The 14,191-nt window shown below is 36.5% G+C and overlaps 1 protein-coding gene across 4 annotated transcripts in view; it reads right to left on the reverse strand.

Moving 5' to 3' along the window:
* The window catches only part of LOC150077632 (epidermal growth factor receptor kinase substrate 8-like), a 432,910-nt gene that overhangs the window by 161,641 nt on the left and 257,078 nt on the right, over positions 1–14,191 (reverse strand). For all 4 annotated transcript variants that reach the window (XM_090384186.1, XM_090384185.1, XM_090384188.1 and 1 more), the window contains one exon: positions 2,352–2,491. In XM_090384186.1, coding sequence (XP_090240312.1) covers positions 2,352–2,491 — 140 coding nt within the window. The remainder of the gene's footprint in view (positions 1–2,351; positions 2,492–14,191) is intronic.

Below are 14,191 nucleotides of genomic sequence, written 5' to 3' on the forward strand. Positions count from 1 at the left end.
ACAGTAACCCCAAAATAACTTATACACTTAATGGAATTGAACTAAAGCCAGTAGTGAAGGAAAGGGACTTGGATGTTATGATACAGTCAGACGAAGCGCTCCAAGCATTGTAGACAGGTTGCAAGGAAGGCCCATGATGGTGGAACAGATTTCCATCTGTTGTTGTGGAAGTTGACAGCTTAAATAAATGTATGGCTGAACTATACAAACATTTGGAGTGACTGGATGGGTGAAATGGGAAGGCTTTTTTTTTTTTTTTTTTTCCGGCTGATGCTGTATAAGCTTGCTTTCTTGCATCATATAATGCTAATCCAGTAGAGTGGAAAGTATTAACACCTGGGGAACAGTAACCCCAAAATAACTTATACACTTAGTGGAATTGAACTAAAGCCAGTAGTGAAGGAAAGGGACTTGGATGTTATGATACAGTCAGACGAAGCGCTCCAAGCATTGTAGACAGGTTGCAAGGAAGGCCCATGATGTCCTATCAATGATTTATTGAACAATTGCTAGTAGAGATAAGGACATCATAATCCCATTATATAAGGCTATTGTTAAACCACACTTTGAATACTGTGTTCAAATATGGAGACTGGACATAAAGAAAGACATTCTGCTTCTTGCAAGGGTCCAAAGATGGGTAACTCACCTGGCCTGATTGGCGAAATTGCATCGATATGTGGAAAGACTTCGAATATATGGGTTGCAGAGCAGAACTAGGCACCTTAGAGGAGACTTTATTGAGGTGTTTAAGGCTCTGAGAGGCATAAGTAAAATGAATGACGACAATTTTCACGGTTATAAATGATTCTAGAACTAGGGGCCATAATTTCAAGTTATGGCCCCTAGACTGGATTGCAGGAAGTTTTACTTTAGCCAGCAAGTTATAAATTACTGGAGTAAGTTATCTACATTGGTGGTAGCTGTCAGTTTGGGGAAATTCAATGGTCAGCTGGATAATTATCTATGGGAGGAGGGAAATGCATAGGTTATCTATTTCCTTTTCTCTTTTTAATTATTTTTTTTCTTATTATTATGATTATTTTTATTTATTTTATTTTTTTTTTTTTTGGCTGGTGCAGCATAAGCCATAGGTTTCCATGTGGCCATTGCTAATACTAATACACAAAAAAAGCAAACTGTACATGTGATAAAAAACTGTCGTCATTCACTTAATTATCTAGCAATAAGTGAAAGTTTGCAATGTTTTAAAATTTCTAAATTTATATTAAAAAAAAAAAGGCTTAGTTTACTATATTTTTTCAAAAAGAGATGATTAATAACTACTTACTCAAAAGAGCTCAAAATGAGCCAAAAAAAGACTCTCTCCAACACTAAAGTGTTGGAATATGCCTGTTAGAGTTGGAATATGCCTGTTAGAGATGAATATATAACATATTGAACTGCTTTGTTTATTTTTTAGCATTTTGTGTTTTGAGTTTGCTTAACTTCAAATGTTTTAATTAACTCGATAAAGGCCAATTTATACAAATCTATAGCACAGATGCCCTGATAAATTATTTGCTAGTCCTGGTAATGCACTGATTTAATGTTTGAAATTCTGTGGTTTTGTAACCATTGTTGTCTTGCATCCTTTCCAACAAGATACTGTTTTTTTTTTTTTTGTTTTTTTTTTTTTGTATATGTGTTTCATGTATTATTATTATTAGTCATATGGTGCAAAGGAGCCTGAGCCTTATGCTGCACAAGCCAAAAAAAAAATAAATAAAAAAAAAAATTTGTGAATTACCGAGAGAGAGAGAGAGAGAAAGAGAAAACAAGGATCAGAAATAAAAGTGAATCACCAAGAAAGAGAAGAATGATGATATCCAGCTCAGTACCCTCAGTGTGACACGCCCATACTCATCAGATGTGAGCCCTTGGGATTGTTGTTGTGGCTGGTGTCAAAAGTGATATTTCATTATTTAGCTTCAGCACTAACGAGTGATGACACTGGTCTAAATTTATTCATAATTAGTATTATGAATAAATTTAGACCAGTTTTTCAAATAGTTTTTCAAGTTCTTCTTTGAATTTATTTAAACTACCCACTTCCTCAGATCTATCCTGCAAACATCCTTCCACAATTTGAATTTATGCCCCTCTATGAATTTATTTAATTAATCTATTTCAAATTATTATCTAATACATATTCCTTCTGCAACACCCTTATATTTAATCTGGTTCTCCCCATCTTTCTTCATTGTTTCTATATGCACAGAGTGGTATTTGTTGCATTCACATCTTTGATCACCCACTCGGCTAAACTGTTCTTAATTTAATTCAAATTGGCTTAAATGTTCATTGTCTTCATTAATAATCATTTTACATTTTTAAAATAAATAACTTACATGAATTAGATGCAGCAGCTGCAGCAGCATTGAACATATTGACTTGTTCCCGCACATTAGGATTGGGGGACCCACCATTAATTGGAAGTTCTGGGGGAGGATGGTCTGGAAGTGGTGGAAGTCTATGCACTTCAGTGTATCTGTAAAAATACTTATGTTCAATTTTAGCAACTAATTACACAAGTATCCAAAAGTTAAAAAGCAAAAAACGAATGTCTCAAATTAACCTCAACTGCATTTTAATAAATATTTAGAAAATAAAACTGGTATGGTGATACAAGCTGACAATATTCACATGTTTTTTGTTTAAAAATATTTATTACAAGCTACTCAGAAGAGTATTAGAAGATGTAAAATCTAAACTATTTGATATGTAAGAGCTACAAGACCAAACAAGACGTACACATACCTTGAAATGACAAATATTTCTATCAGGTGATCATAAAGTTTCTTCCAGAATTCATTGCTATATACTTCTATAAATATTTGAAGGAAATCATAGAGGTGCATGGATTTAACATTATCATTAACTATGTATAAGTATAGTGCAAAAGCATAAATAATAACACAGCCAAATCTGAATTAACAGAATGTTAGCAAACCGGCATCGTTTTAAGTTAATCTCATATTGTGAATACCTTCGCAACGAGTTGCCATGATATTGCACTACTTCAAATAAGTAATGCTTCACCTGAGGAAGACTAATGTTACTTTTTCTCAGATGGATACCACCACCCAGATGGCACCGTTTTGAAATATGGTATGGGATAAAGTTCTCAGTTATCCTCATACTATCCCTATTAGACTTAGAAAAGTGATAAAGATGTAGGAAGGTGATAGTATGATAGGTAGAGGAAGGAAATGCTGTTGAAGGAAGAAAGGGACAGTTTCTCCTTCAACTCACACTCAAAGCTCATACATTCCTCGAATAGGCAATGCTTCCCCTGTGGAGAAGGGTGTTGTTACATATTCTTGGAAATTCTGGACATCATCAGGCTCCCCCTGGTGCCGTTTCAGGGCTATTTGGCCCCTCTTCAGTGGGTGGTACATGAGTGATGCTTGATGGTGTATGATGTTTTTAGACTATAAAGCGTTTAGGGCTGAAGCCTCAAGCTATGGAAAAGTCTAGACTATGTATAAGTAGAGTGCAAAAGCATCAATAATACATAGCCAAATCTGAATTAACAGTATATTAGCAAAACGGTATCGTTTTAAGTTATATCTCATATTGTGAATACCTTCACAACAAGTTGCCATGATATTGCACTACTTGAAAGTAGAGTATAACTTAAAACGATGCCATTTTGCTAACATTCTGTTAATTCAGATTTGGCTATATATTATTGATGCTTTTGCACTATACTTATACATAGTCTAGACTTTTCCATAGCTTGAGGCTTCAGCCCTAAACGCTTTATAGTCATTATCATTAACCTAGTCGTAGCAGCAGGTAACTGACAGGTGTCCTCAAAAATAATTTTATTCATCAATGATAAAAATCTGAAATTTCTTCTACTTTCCTAGAAATAGCCAAACTTTTACTACAATACTTTCTGGAGTGATATTTTATGGTTGTCATATAGAAGTTGTATGCAAGAACTTGTCAGTTACCCACCACACTCTTTGCAACTATTGGGCTTTTTTGCTTGAAGAATAGCATAATACTGGACAACACCAATACTGTGTTTGTTTAAGGTTTCTTGTTTTTGTTTTTTTATTTTATTTTTCTCCCACTAGTAAAATAAGCAACTACATTCTTATCCAAGTTATTTTTGAAACATTTTTTTGTTTTCACAGAGTGAAGGCAATTATACAAAACTCAATTTCTCTTCAGATTGCCACTCACTGTGGGAAGCAAGATATGTTGTTTCTGATTTCGCAAACTGTGAAGCACACCAAATTTGATATAAGCTTTGAAATATACCTGAAAAACAGAAGTAACAAATAGTAGCAATATACATAATTTGTTTTTTTTAATAATATTTATGTATATAATAAAAAAATATGCATACAAAATGTTTCAAATTTTGCACACTTAATTTTTAAAATTTTAAGTGCATGAAAGTTTTAAAACATTAAAAATTTTCAAATTTAATTTTTTTCCTTCCTGTATACATTGTACTCCCCATATTCAAATTCAGCATCACTTATATCTGAGTGATACCACGTCTCCTTTATTCCTACACTCTCTCCATTTGACAACTTAATGAGTACTTCAAATTTATATTTATTTAGGATGCACCTAGCATTATTGTACATGCAAGTATAGATATGTGTACCCTTACTCTTGGTTACCCTAACATGTATTCATTTGTTCCATGAGTACCCATAGCAAGGCCTGAAATCCTGGACACCTTGCTTTCCAGGTTGCTGCAGTACCAATAGTAGGAATGAAAGAATCGCTTTCACCTCTGTCTGCAGCTATAATTAAACTATTAGAGTGTGTATCTCACCAAGCTAGCAATTTTGTGACCCACTTATATCACTGCCTCAATATTCAACAAATATTCTTGCATCCGTTCTATTCAAATGTATCCTATCTCTATAAAAACAGTCTCTCCTGCTAACAAACACAGACCATGATGAGAAAAATTCTACCCGAGCCTTGCACATTCTCTCCAGGGTCGAACTGATTGACAAGGCTCTCATCATATATTCCCTCCTATTGTGTCTGGGCAAAACTGCAGACACAATAAAATTTCCTAACTCAACTTTTGGTGAACATTGCCCTGAACTTGTTAAGTAAGTCCTCAGATCTTTTACTCTTAATATAATTAGATTAACACCAATCTGTACAACAATATCACCTTTTGTCCTTTAAAAGATGATAAATACTCTAAACGTCATTACTTTTGCCGCTGGCAGACCTACCCTGGTCCTATTCCACCTATCCTTGCATAACATATTTCCCGTATCCCTGACAATAGAGCCACCAACAATAACTAGTTCCTGTGGGACCAGCGCATTCTGCCTTGAAGATTGCCGCTAAGTTGTCAGATGCACAAGAGTGAGCTCTGGCATTCGGTTGGGATGCCGACAGCTTGATGGGCCTCATTTTAATTCCCTCTAGGGCATCTACCCTACTCTTCAAATTCTCATAAATTCTCATCAGAACACTGAGTTGGCACCTAATTTCATCACGCTCTCTGCATCTAGCATACACAAAGACATCCTCCTTGGCTGGATCATGTCCTGATACAGAGTCTGCAAACATTTCACAAGTTGCACATTTTTTTATGCTGTGAGGCATTGGAGAATCGCCCCCTCTGGTTTGTCTCAGTGTCATTTTGCTGCTCTAGTCTGGGGCATGATTTCTGTTTAACTACGATTTAATTGATTAACTGACAATACGACACTATCTAGTTTTACGTTATACCTTAGGTTAAGTTCAAGATATACATTACAGTATATTGTAATGATTGCAGTGATAAATTAGTTATATCCTTGCTAAAAAGTAAAAATTCCTTAGCTAAATATAAAAAAGGTATAGGCTTAACAAGTAATTAGAATCTTCGAACTACATATTTATCACAATTAAAACCCTAGTCCTCTGCACTACGATATTTGTGCCAAAACACCGATACAATAGTGGTACAAATGGTAAGTTGTAACTTACCATTTGTACCGCTTACTACTTGAATTGTAAGATGCAAAATTTTAAAAATATTGAATGATAATGCAATCATCATCATCATCAGCCATTTTCAATCCACTGCAGGATGAAGGCCTCTCCAGCAACTTTCCAGTTCCTTCTGTTTTGAGCACTGGCCATCCATTTACTACTCAAAAACTCATGAATTTCATCTATCCATCTCCGCCTTTGTCTTCCAGGTTTTCTTCTAGCTTCTCTTGGGTACCATTCTGTTATTTTCTTAGTCCATCTGTCATCATGTCTTCGAGCTATGTGTCCTGCCCAAGAACATTTTAGTTCTTTAGTTTTGATAAGAATGTCCTTTATGTGAGTTTGCTGCCTAACCCATGTGTTTCTCTTCTTATCTAACAGTCTGATTCCCAATATAATTCATTCCATTCTTCGCTGTGTAGTTCTTAGCTTTTCTTCCATTCTTTTGGTGAGTGCACAAGTTTCACTTCCATAAGTCATGGTGGGGAGTATACATTGATTCATTATTTTACGTTTCAGACAGACTGGGATATTGCTCTTCAGTATGTGACTATATTTCCTGAATGCTATCCATCCAAAATTTATTCTTCTCTTGACTTCCAGCCATTTATCATTATTACAGCTAATAACTTGTCCCAGATAAGTATATGACTCCACCTTTTCAATTACTGCTCCTTCAATCATTATTTCCCTTTCCGTGGCATACTTGTTCATCATTACTTTTGTTTTAGCCATATTCATCTTTAGTCCAAAATCCTTACTAACTGTGCATAACTGATAAAGATTTTCCTCTAATTCTTTGGGATCGTGGCTTATGACCACAATGTCATCTGCAAATCGTAAATGGTTTAGGTACTCTCCATTCACATTGACTCCTTTCTGCGACCAGTCTAATCTTCTGAAAGCTTCCTCAAGGCCAGCAGTAAACAGTTTCGGAGATAGTGTCTCCTTGTCGAACTCCTTTCTCGATTTTAAATTTGCTACTATCTTTGTCTAGTCTAATAAAGGATGTAGCACTCTCATATATTTTCTTCAAAATCATAATATATGGAGTATCTATGCCTTGTCTTTCCAGTGCCCGGAACATTGCCTTATGCTGTATGGAGTCAAATGCCTTTTCATAATAAACAAATGCCAGGCATAATGGTGTTTTATATTCATTTGCTTTCTCCATTAGCTGTGATATTACGTGAAGGTGATCCATAGTTGAGAATCCTGTCCTAAAGCCAGCTTGCTCTTTCGGTTGATTCTCATCAAGTATTCTTTCTAATCTGTTAGTAATGACCCTTGTGAACAACTTGTAGATATGGGATAACAAGCTAATTGGTCTATAATTTCCAATTTCTGATTTATCTCCTTTCTTATGCAGCAAAACGATGATTGCATTATTCCACTGCTTAGGCATCATACCTTTTCTAATGCATTTTGTGAAGAGCCTTGCCAGTTTTTGTGTTATGTCTCTTCCTCCCAATTTTAACAACTCTACAGTAACTTCATCTTCCCCCGGGGCTTTCCAATTCTTCATTTTCTTCAATGCATGTTCTACCTCATCAGGAAGAATATCGGGTATGTCGTATGTGTTGCTACTTTGCAATCCATCTTCCCCACTGCTGGTATCATTCCCTCGCTCCTTGTATAATTCTCTATAGTAGTCTTCTGCTATTTGAATTATGCCTTCTCTGCTGTTTATAAGTACACCATCGCTATTCTTCAGTTTCAGTATCATTTGTCTTTCTGTATTACTGCTCATGGCTGCTGATTTAAATCCTTTGTTTTCCCTTAATGCTTGTTCTACTTTTCTTGTGTTAAATCTTCTTATGTCCTCTCTGAGTCTCTTTCTAATGGCTTTGCAAAACTCAGTATACTCAATTTTCTCCCTGTCAGTGTTTTTCTTGCTCTTCATTTGTCATCTTTGGTTCATCATGACAAGTGTTTCTTGACTAATTTTTTCTTCTTTGGATTTCTGTTTCCCTATAGGTTTTTTGGGCTTTATCACTTTCAGAAAGTTGTAATATTCCTCGTCGATATCTTGGTCCTGAGCAGTCTGCAGAAGCTCAAACTTGTTCTTAAGTTCCAGTACATACTGCTTTTTCTCCTCCTCTGTTATTTCAAAGACCTTTGTATTATTCACTCGAGTCAGTTTTTTCCTTTCCTTTCCTACATCTATATCATCTTACCATTCTGTGATCACTTCCAACATTTACCTTATTCAGGACGGTAACATCATTCAAAATATATCTTCTGTTAGTGAGGATGAAGTCGATTTCATTAGTTGTTAATCCATTTGGACTCTTCCATGTCCACTTTCTGTTCACCCTTTTCTTGAAAAAAGTGTTCATTACTGACATTCCTTGAGATTCTGCAAATTCCACAAGTCTTTCACCTCTTTTATTTCTTTCACCAATTCCAAAATTTCCTATAGTTCCTCTTTCTGCGCTGTTTTTCCTTTTTCCAACCTTAGCATTGAAGTCCCCCATAATAAGAGTGTAGTAGGTTTTCTGCTCATCTAGAAGACTCTCAATTTCAGTGTACATTTCTTCAACCTCTTCATCATCATGGCTCGATGTTGGTGCATAAATCATTATAATCTTTAGCTTGTACCTCTTAGAAATCTTGAGTATTAGTCTTGACACCCTTGGTGATGTACTTTTGAATTCCAAAATGTTGTTTTTAAAATCTTTATGGACCAGAAACCCAACTCCACCTTCACTCCTTTCACTGTTTCCATTGGTGTACAGCAGATTTCCACTTGATAAACGTATAAGTGATTCATTTCTTCTTCTTGTTTCAGCCATACCGATGGTATTCCAATTCACATTTTCTAATTCCTTTTCCAGCTCTGATATCCTGTCTTCACCGATGAGTGATCGTACGTTATAACAGGCCAAGTTCAATTTCCATGCATGGCAGCCTGGTCGTACCCAGAGATTCTTAGCACCCTCTGCTTCCACTCTGATCCTCTCGCTGCCGTAAGAGGGAGAGTGAAAGCTGCTGGGGACTGAGGGCCATTTGTATTGTTGTGCTCTCATTGCTGGAGGGTTTGGTCTTTTCCTCTTCACGCTGACCAGGCGTCTTGAAGAGAACCACTCTACACGTTCGTTGCCACCTAAGTGACGTAACAGGGCTTACCATCGAGAAGGTGTGCATGAGTGGATTTTAGGGAGGCAGGCCAACCGGACTTCTCCTAAATCTTCTGTAATAGAGAGATATTGGATCCATCAGTGTTTTAGGCTGAGTGTCTGATAACACACAGGATACCTGTTCCCCTCTAATGCAATATATATAGCCTAAAAAAGGATTTTAAAGACAAGTTCCAATTAGCTCAGATAAAATGGCACAAAAAATAGATTATACTGTAGAAAAACTCTTTGAACTGGCATAACAATTGCAAATGACCTTAATCCCAAGGGGAGCGAGGAAGTATATGTAAACAACTTAGAAAAGCAGTTTTCATTCTTTTGCTAATTTAACAGCTCATCCTTCACAATGATGTTTTTCAGAGTGCACTTACATTGTAGCATAAACTGGTGGCTAGAGGCAATAATTGAACTGCCAAGATTTGCATTAAACGTACAAAATAACAATATTTCTCACAGGGTGAAAACAAACTTTGTAATGCATATTAAACAAATTTTGTAATAAACAAACATATTTACATAGAAAAGCCTATCCTTTTACAAGGGAATGGTATGTGCTTCATATAAACGAGTACTTTGTATAAACCGAGATTTTACTGTTGTTGTGTTGGAATTTAACGACACATAGGCTGCTAGGGACATATTGTGTCTTTCTAATGGTTAATAGGAAATACTAACTTTATTGTAAATATCTGTTATATTTTATGGTATATTCCAGATTTTACTGTATACCTTAACACATTTATTTTTTGTATATTACATGTCTTCTATTATAATCTGGTGTCAGAGCTTTGAACAAATTTCCCATCCTGTTAATGGGGGTTAAAGATCACCTGAGTATCATACTTTTGTAGATTCTTTTTTTTTTTTTTTTGCCAATACTTTTTATGCATGGGAATCATATTAAAAAAACAAAATGAATCTATAAAATATTACGGTCTCGGGTTATTTAAAAAAAAAACTGATAAATAAGGTAAAGTTTGTTCAAAGATCCACATTATAATAAAAAATATGTAATTACTAAAATAAGAATAAATGTGATAAGGTATACATAGGCAAGATGACAAGATTTGAAGCACACACATGAACACAACAAACACAATGGCAAAGAAAACACCAAAGAATTTGAATTGGCACACCACACACTGAAGTCCATCCAGGCATACAATGATAGGAACTTGGGCTTACCATCGAGAAAGTGTGCATGAGTGGATTTTAGGGAGGCAGGCCAACCGGACTTCTCCTAAATCTTTTGTAATAGAGAGATATTGGATCCATCAGTGTTTTAGGCTGAGTGTCTGATAACACAGAGGATACCTGTTCCCCTCTAATGCAATAGAGGGGAACAGAGGGGAACTTTGGAGGTAATAGGGAGAAAAGAAACTGGACAAGTAAAAATAAAAGTAGCCTTCTACATCAAAAAATTCAGCTAAGTTGCTTTAAACAGAATTAAGAGGGGATACATAAGGAAACTGTGGAATGGACTTCACAATAACAAAATTAAGTTGAGATTAATGGAAATTGATAACACTAGACATTGGACTAATTACACTTATGATATGATGTCAGCAGTTTGAGGAAGCCAAATTTGTAATCCCTCTTAGCATTAGCATTAATAGAGGCATATGATGCAAGAAAGCAAGCTTATATAGCATCAGCCAAAAAAAAAAAAAAAAAACTTCCCATTTCACCTATCCATTCACTCCAAATGCTTGCCTACTTCTGCCTTGAACTTATTTAAGTTTTCGACCCCATTAAGTGTTCTTACCCATTATGCAAATAAACAAGAACCTGATACAGGGTTTGTAATGTGATGCTTATTTATTAAAATATTTATTATGTATTAAGTGGTAGAACATTTCTTGCTGAATATCAAGATTGGATATTCCAACTGCATGTAATTGGAATTGAGACATTTGGCAAACAGGAGTTTGGCAATGGCCTACATATGTTCTAAGGATGGGTTTCTGTCAAGGTTCCTAAAATGTTACCTTAATGAATAGTACCACTATAATTTCTAGTAACAACTAACAGATTGGTTTAAGTTAAACTTTATTAACATAAATAAACAAATAAATAAAGCACTAAAACAGATATAAAATAAAATAAAAGCATTAAAATATATATAAATAAAAAGCAATAAAATAGAAGCTTTTGGGGAGAGGTGTCCCTTCATCAGCTAGTTCATATATAGTGTCCTGAATATGTATATATATTGAGTAAAATAACAGAAGATGACTGGGCATGATGATAAAATCAACTCTGGTGCTACCAATGCACAAAAGAATCTGAATTTGCACTGCACACACACACACACACTGAAGTGCATACAGTGATAAGTACTTTGAGATAATAGGTAAGGAATACATGCATAAGAAATGCCAGCACTGCACAATGGCATACTCCATAATCGGTTGTATGTGAACTCCCCTATAATGATTCATAGCATGGTTACAGCTGACTATGTGGAGTCCTCAAACCATAAGTACTGGAGGTAATCACATGAATAGTCTAAGCTTTCAATGTCACATTAGGGATCAAGATTATGTTGCTCAACCCAATAACATTCAGTAACAGCAGAGCATTCAAAGTTATTTATTGGGTCCAGCAATATAATCTTAATCCCAGATGCGACACTGAAACCATCAACTATTTGCATGATTACTGCCAGTGCTCATGGATTGAGGCACTCCACATAGTCAGCTATAACCATACTATTAGCATTAGTAGAGGCATATGATGCAAGAAAGTAAGCTTATACAGCATCAGCCAAAAAAAAAAAAAAAACACCTTTCCCATTTCACCCATCCATTCGCTCCAAATGTTTGTCTAATTCTGCCTTGAATTTATTTAAGCTAACAACTTCTACAATGACATATGGATGTTTGTTCCAGTAATCAGAACCGATCTGATTCATCCCCTTCCATCGAGAGTTTACATAAGTAAAGAAGTCTTTACTGATGACTGAGGGGCCCATCAAGCTCTCAGCTGCCCACATCAATGCCAGAGCTTGCACTTGGGCATCGGGTGACACAGAGACAACCCCCAAGGCAGAATGCGCTGGTGCCGAAGGAACTAGTAGTTGTTGGTGACTCTATTGTCAGGGAAACGGGGAACATGCTTTGTAAAAAGGATAGGTGGAACAGGACCAGGGTATGTCTGCCAGGGGCGAAGGTTGATGACGTTGTAGAGCGAATATCATCTTTTAAGGGCACAAAAGGTGGTATAGTTGTACACGTTGGCACTAATAATATTAAGAGTAGGAGACCAGCAGAATTACTTAACAAGTACAGGTCACTGTTGAACAAAAGCCGAGAATTAGGGTTGAATTTGAAAGTGTCTGCAATTCTGCCCAGACGCGATAGGAGGGAGTATATGATGAGAGCCTTGTCGATCAATTCGGCCCTGGAAAGATTGTGCAAGGCTCAAGGGGTAGAATTTTTTTCAGCCTGGACTGTACTTGTTAACAGGAGATATTGCTTCTACAGGGATGGGATACACTTAAATAGAAAGGGTGCAAGAATATTTGCTGATGCTATCGAGGCAGTGTTAGGTGGGTCGGAAAACTGCTAGCTTGGGGGGAGACAAAGACCAATAGATTGACAGTAGCCACTGGCAGAGGTGAAAGAGATTCTTGCACTGCTTCTATTAGAATGAGCAGAAGCCAGAAAAACAAGATGCATGATATTTCAGAGACTGCTGGGAGCCATTACGGTACAAGTAAACACATGGGTTGTGTTAAGAATAGAAACAGGTGCAGGTATACTTGCGTGTACACCAATGCTAGGAGTTTAGTAAATAAATTTGATGAATTTGAGGTATTGCTCAAAACATCAAAGGCAGATATTGTTGGAATATCAGAGACGTGGTGTCACACAGATATAAGGGATGTAGAACTGCAATTTGGGGAGTACAACGTCTACAGAAAGGTTAGACAGGATAGGAAGGGGGGAGGGGTTATGCTATTAGTTAAGAAACACATAAAAACCAAGGAAGTGAATCCAGTCGACATCGCTGGACAGTGCAGTGTTGAGTCAGTTTGGTGTGACATAAGCATTGGGAGATCAAAATTGAGAGTAGGAGTGTGCTATAGGCTTAATGACTCTGATGAGTATAATAAGAAACTGTACAGGGAAATAGAGTGGGCCAGTAAATCAGAGTCTTATAATGGGAGATTTTAATTTCCCAGATATTGACTGGAATTTCGGGGCTGGTCACTCACACACTAGCAGGGCTTTTGTGGATTTATTGGATGATTGTTTTCTACATCAGCATGTTCGGGAGGCAATTAGAGGGAGTAATACTCTTGATTTGATTATCAGCAGTGATTCTTCATGCATTAAGAATCTGCAGATAAATGAACCACTAGGTGGCGGTGATCACAGTGTGCTGAAGTGGATTTACTCAAAGAGGTAACTACCATTAGGGGTAAAGGGAAGGGTTATTGCTTCCGTAAAGGCGACTACGATGGACTGAGACAGTATTTAAATTCTATACAGTGGGACCAACTGATGATGTTACCAACAGCAAATTCAAAATGGAAGCATTCAAAGAACTTATCTTGGAAGCTACTAGGCTTTACATACCAACTAAGAAATATTGTTCAAGGTTTAGGCCAAAATGGATGTCAGATGAACTAATGAGGCAAATGGCAGAGAAGAAAAATGCATGGGATACTTACAAATTAACACATGACACAGAAGCCTATGATAGATAAAAGTTGATATGCAACCAAGTTACAAAGGAGGTTAGGCAGGCGAAGGCAGATTACGAGAAATCCTTGGTAAGGGATGCAAAGAAAAACAGCAAAGAGTTCTTTACTTATGTAAACTCTAGAAGGAAGAGGATGAATCAGATTGGTCCACTTGATATTGATGGGTCAACTGTTGATGATCCTGTTCAGGTAGCTAACAAACTAAATGAATATTTTGCATCAACGTTCACACATGAAGAGTTATTCAGCGAGGGGAATGCCAGAGGTGTATTCAACTCTAGCAGTAAGCTACAGAATCTTGAAATAACTGGGAGTAAAGTGGAGGAGAAACTGTTGAAGATAAACACAAGAAAGGCACCCGGGGTGG

This window comes from Mastigoproctus giganteus, chromosome 11 (assembly GCF_048544385.1).
Source record: "Mastigoproctus giganteus isolate SK-2022 chromosome 11, ASM4854438v1, whole genome shotgun sequence".
NCBI classification, from domain to species: Eukaryota; Metazoa; Arthropoda; class Arachnida; order Uropygi; family Thelyphonidae; genus Mastigoproctus; species Mastigoproctus giganteus.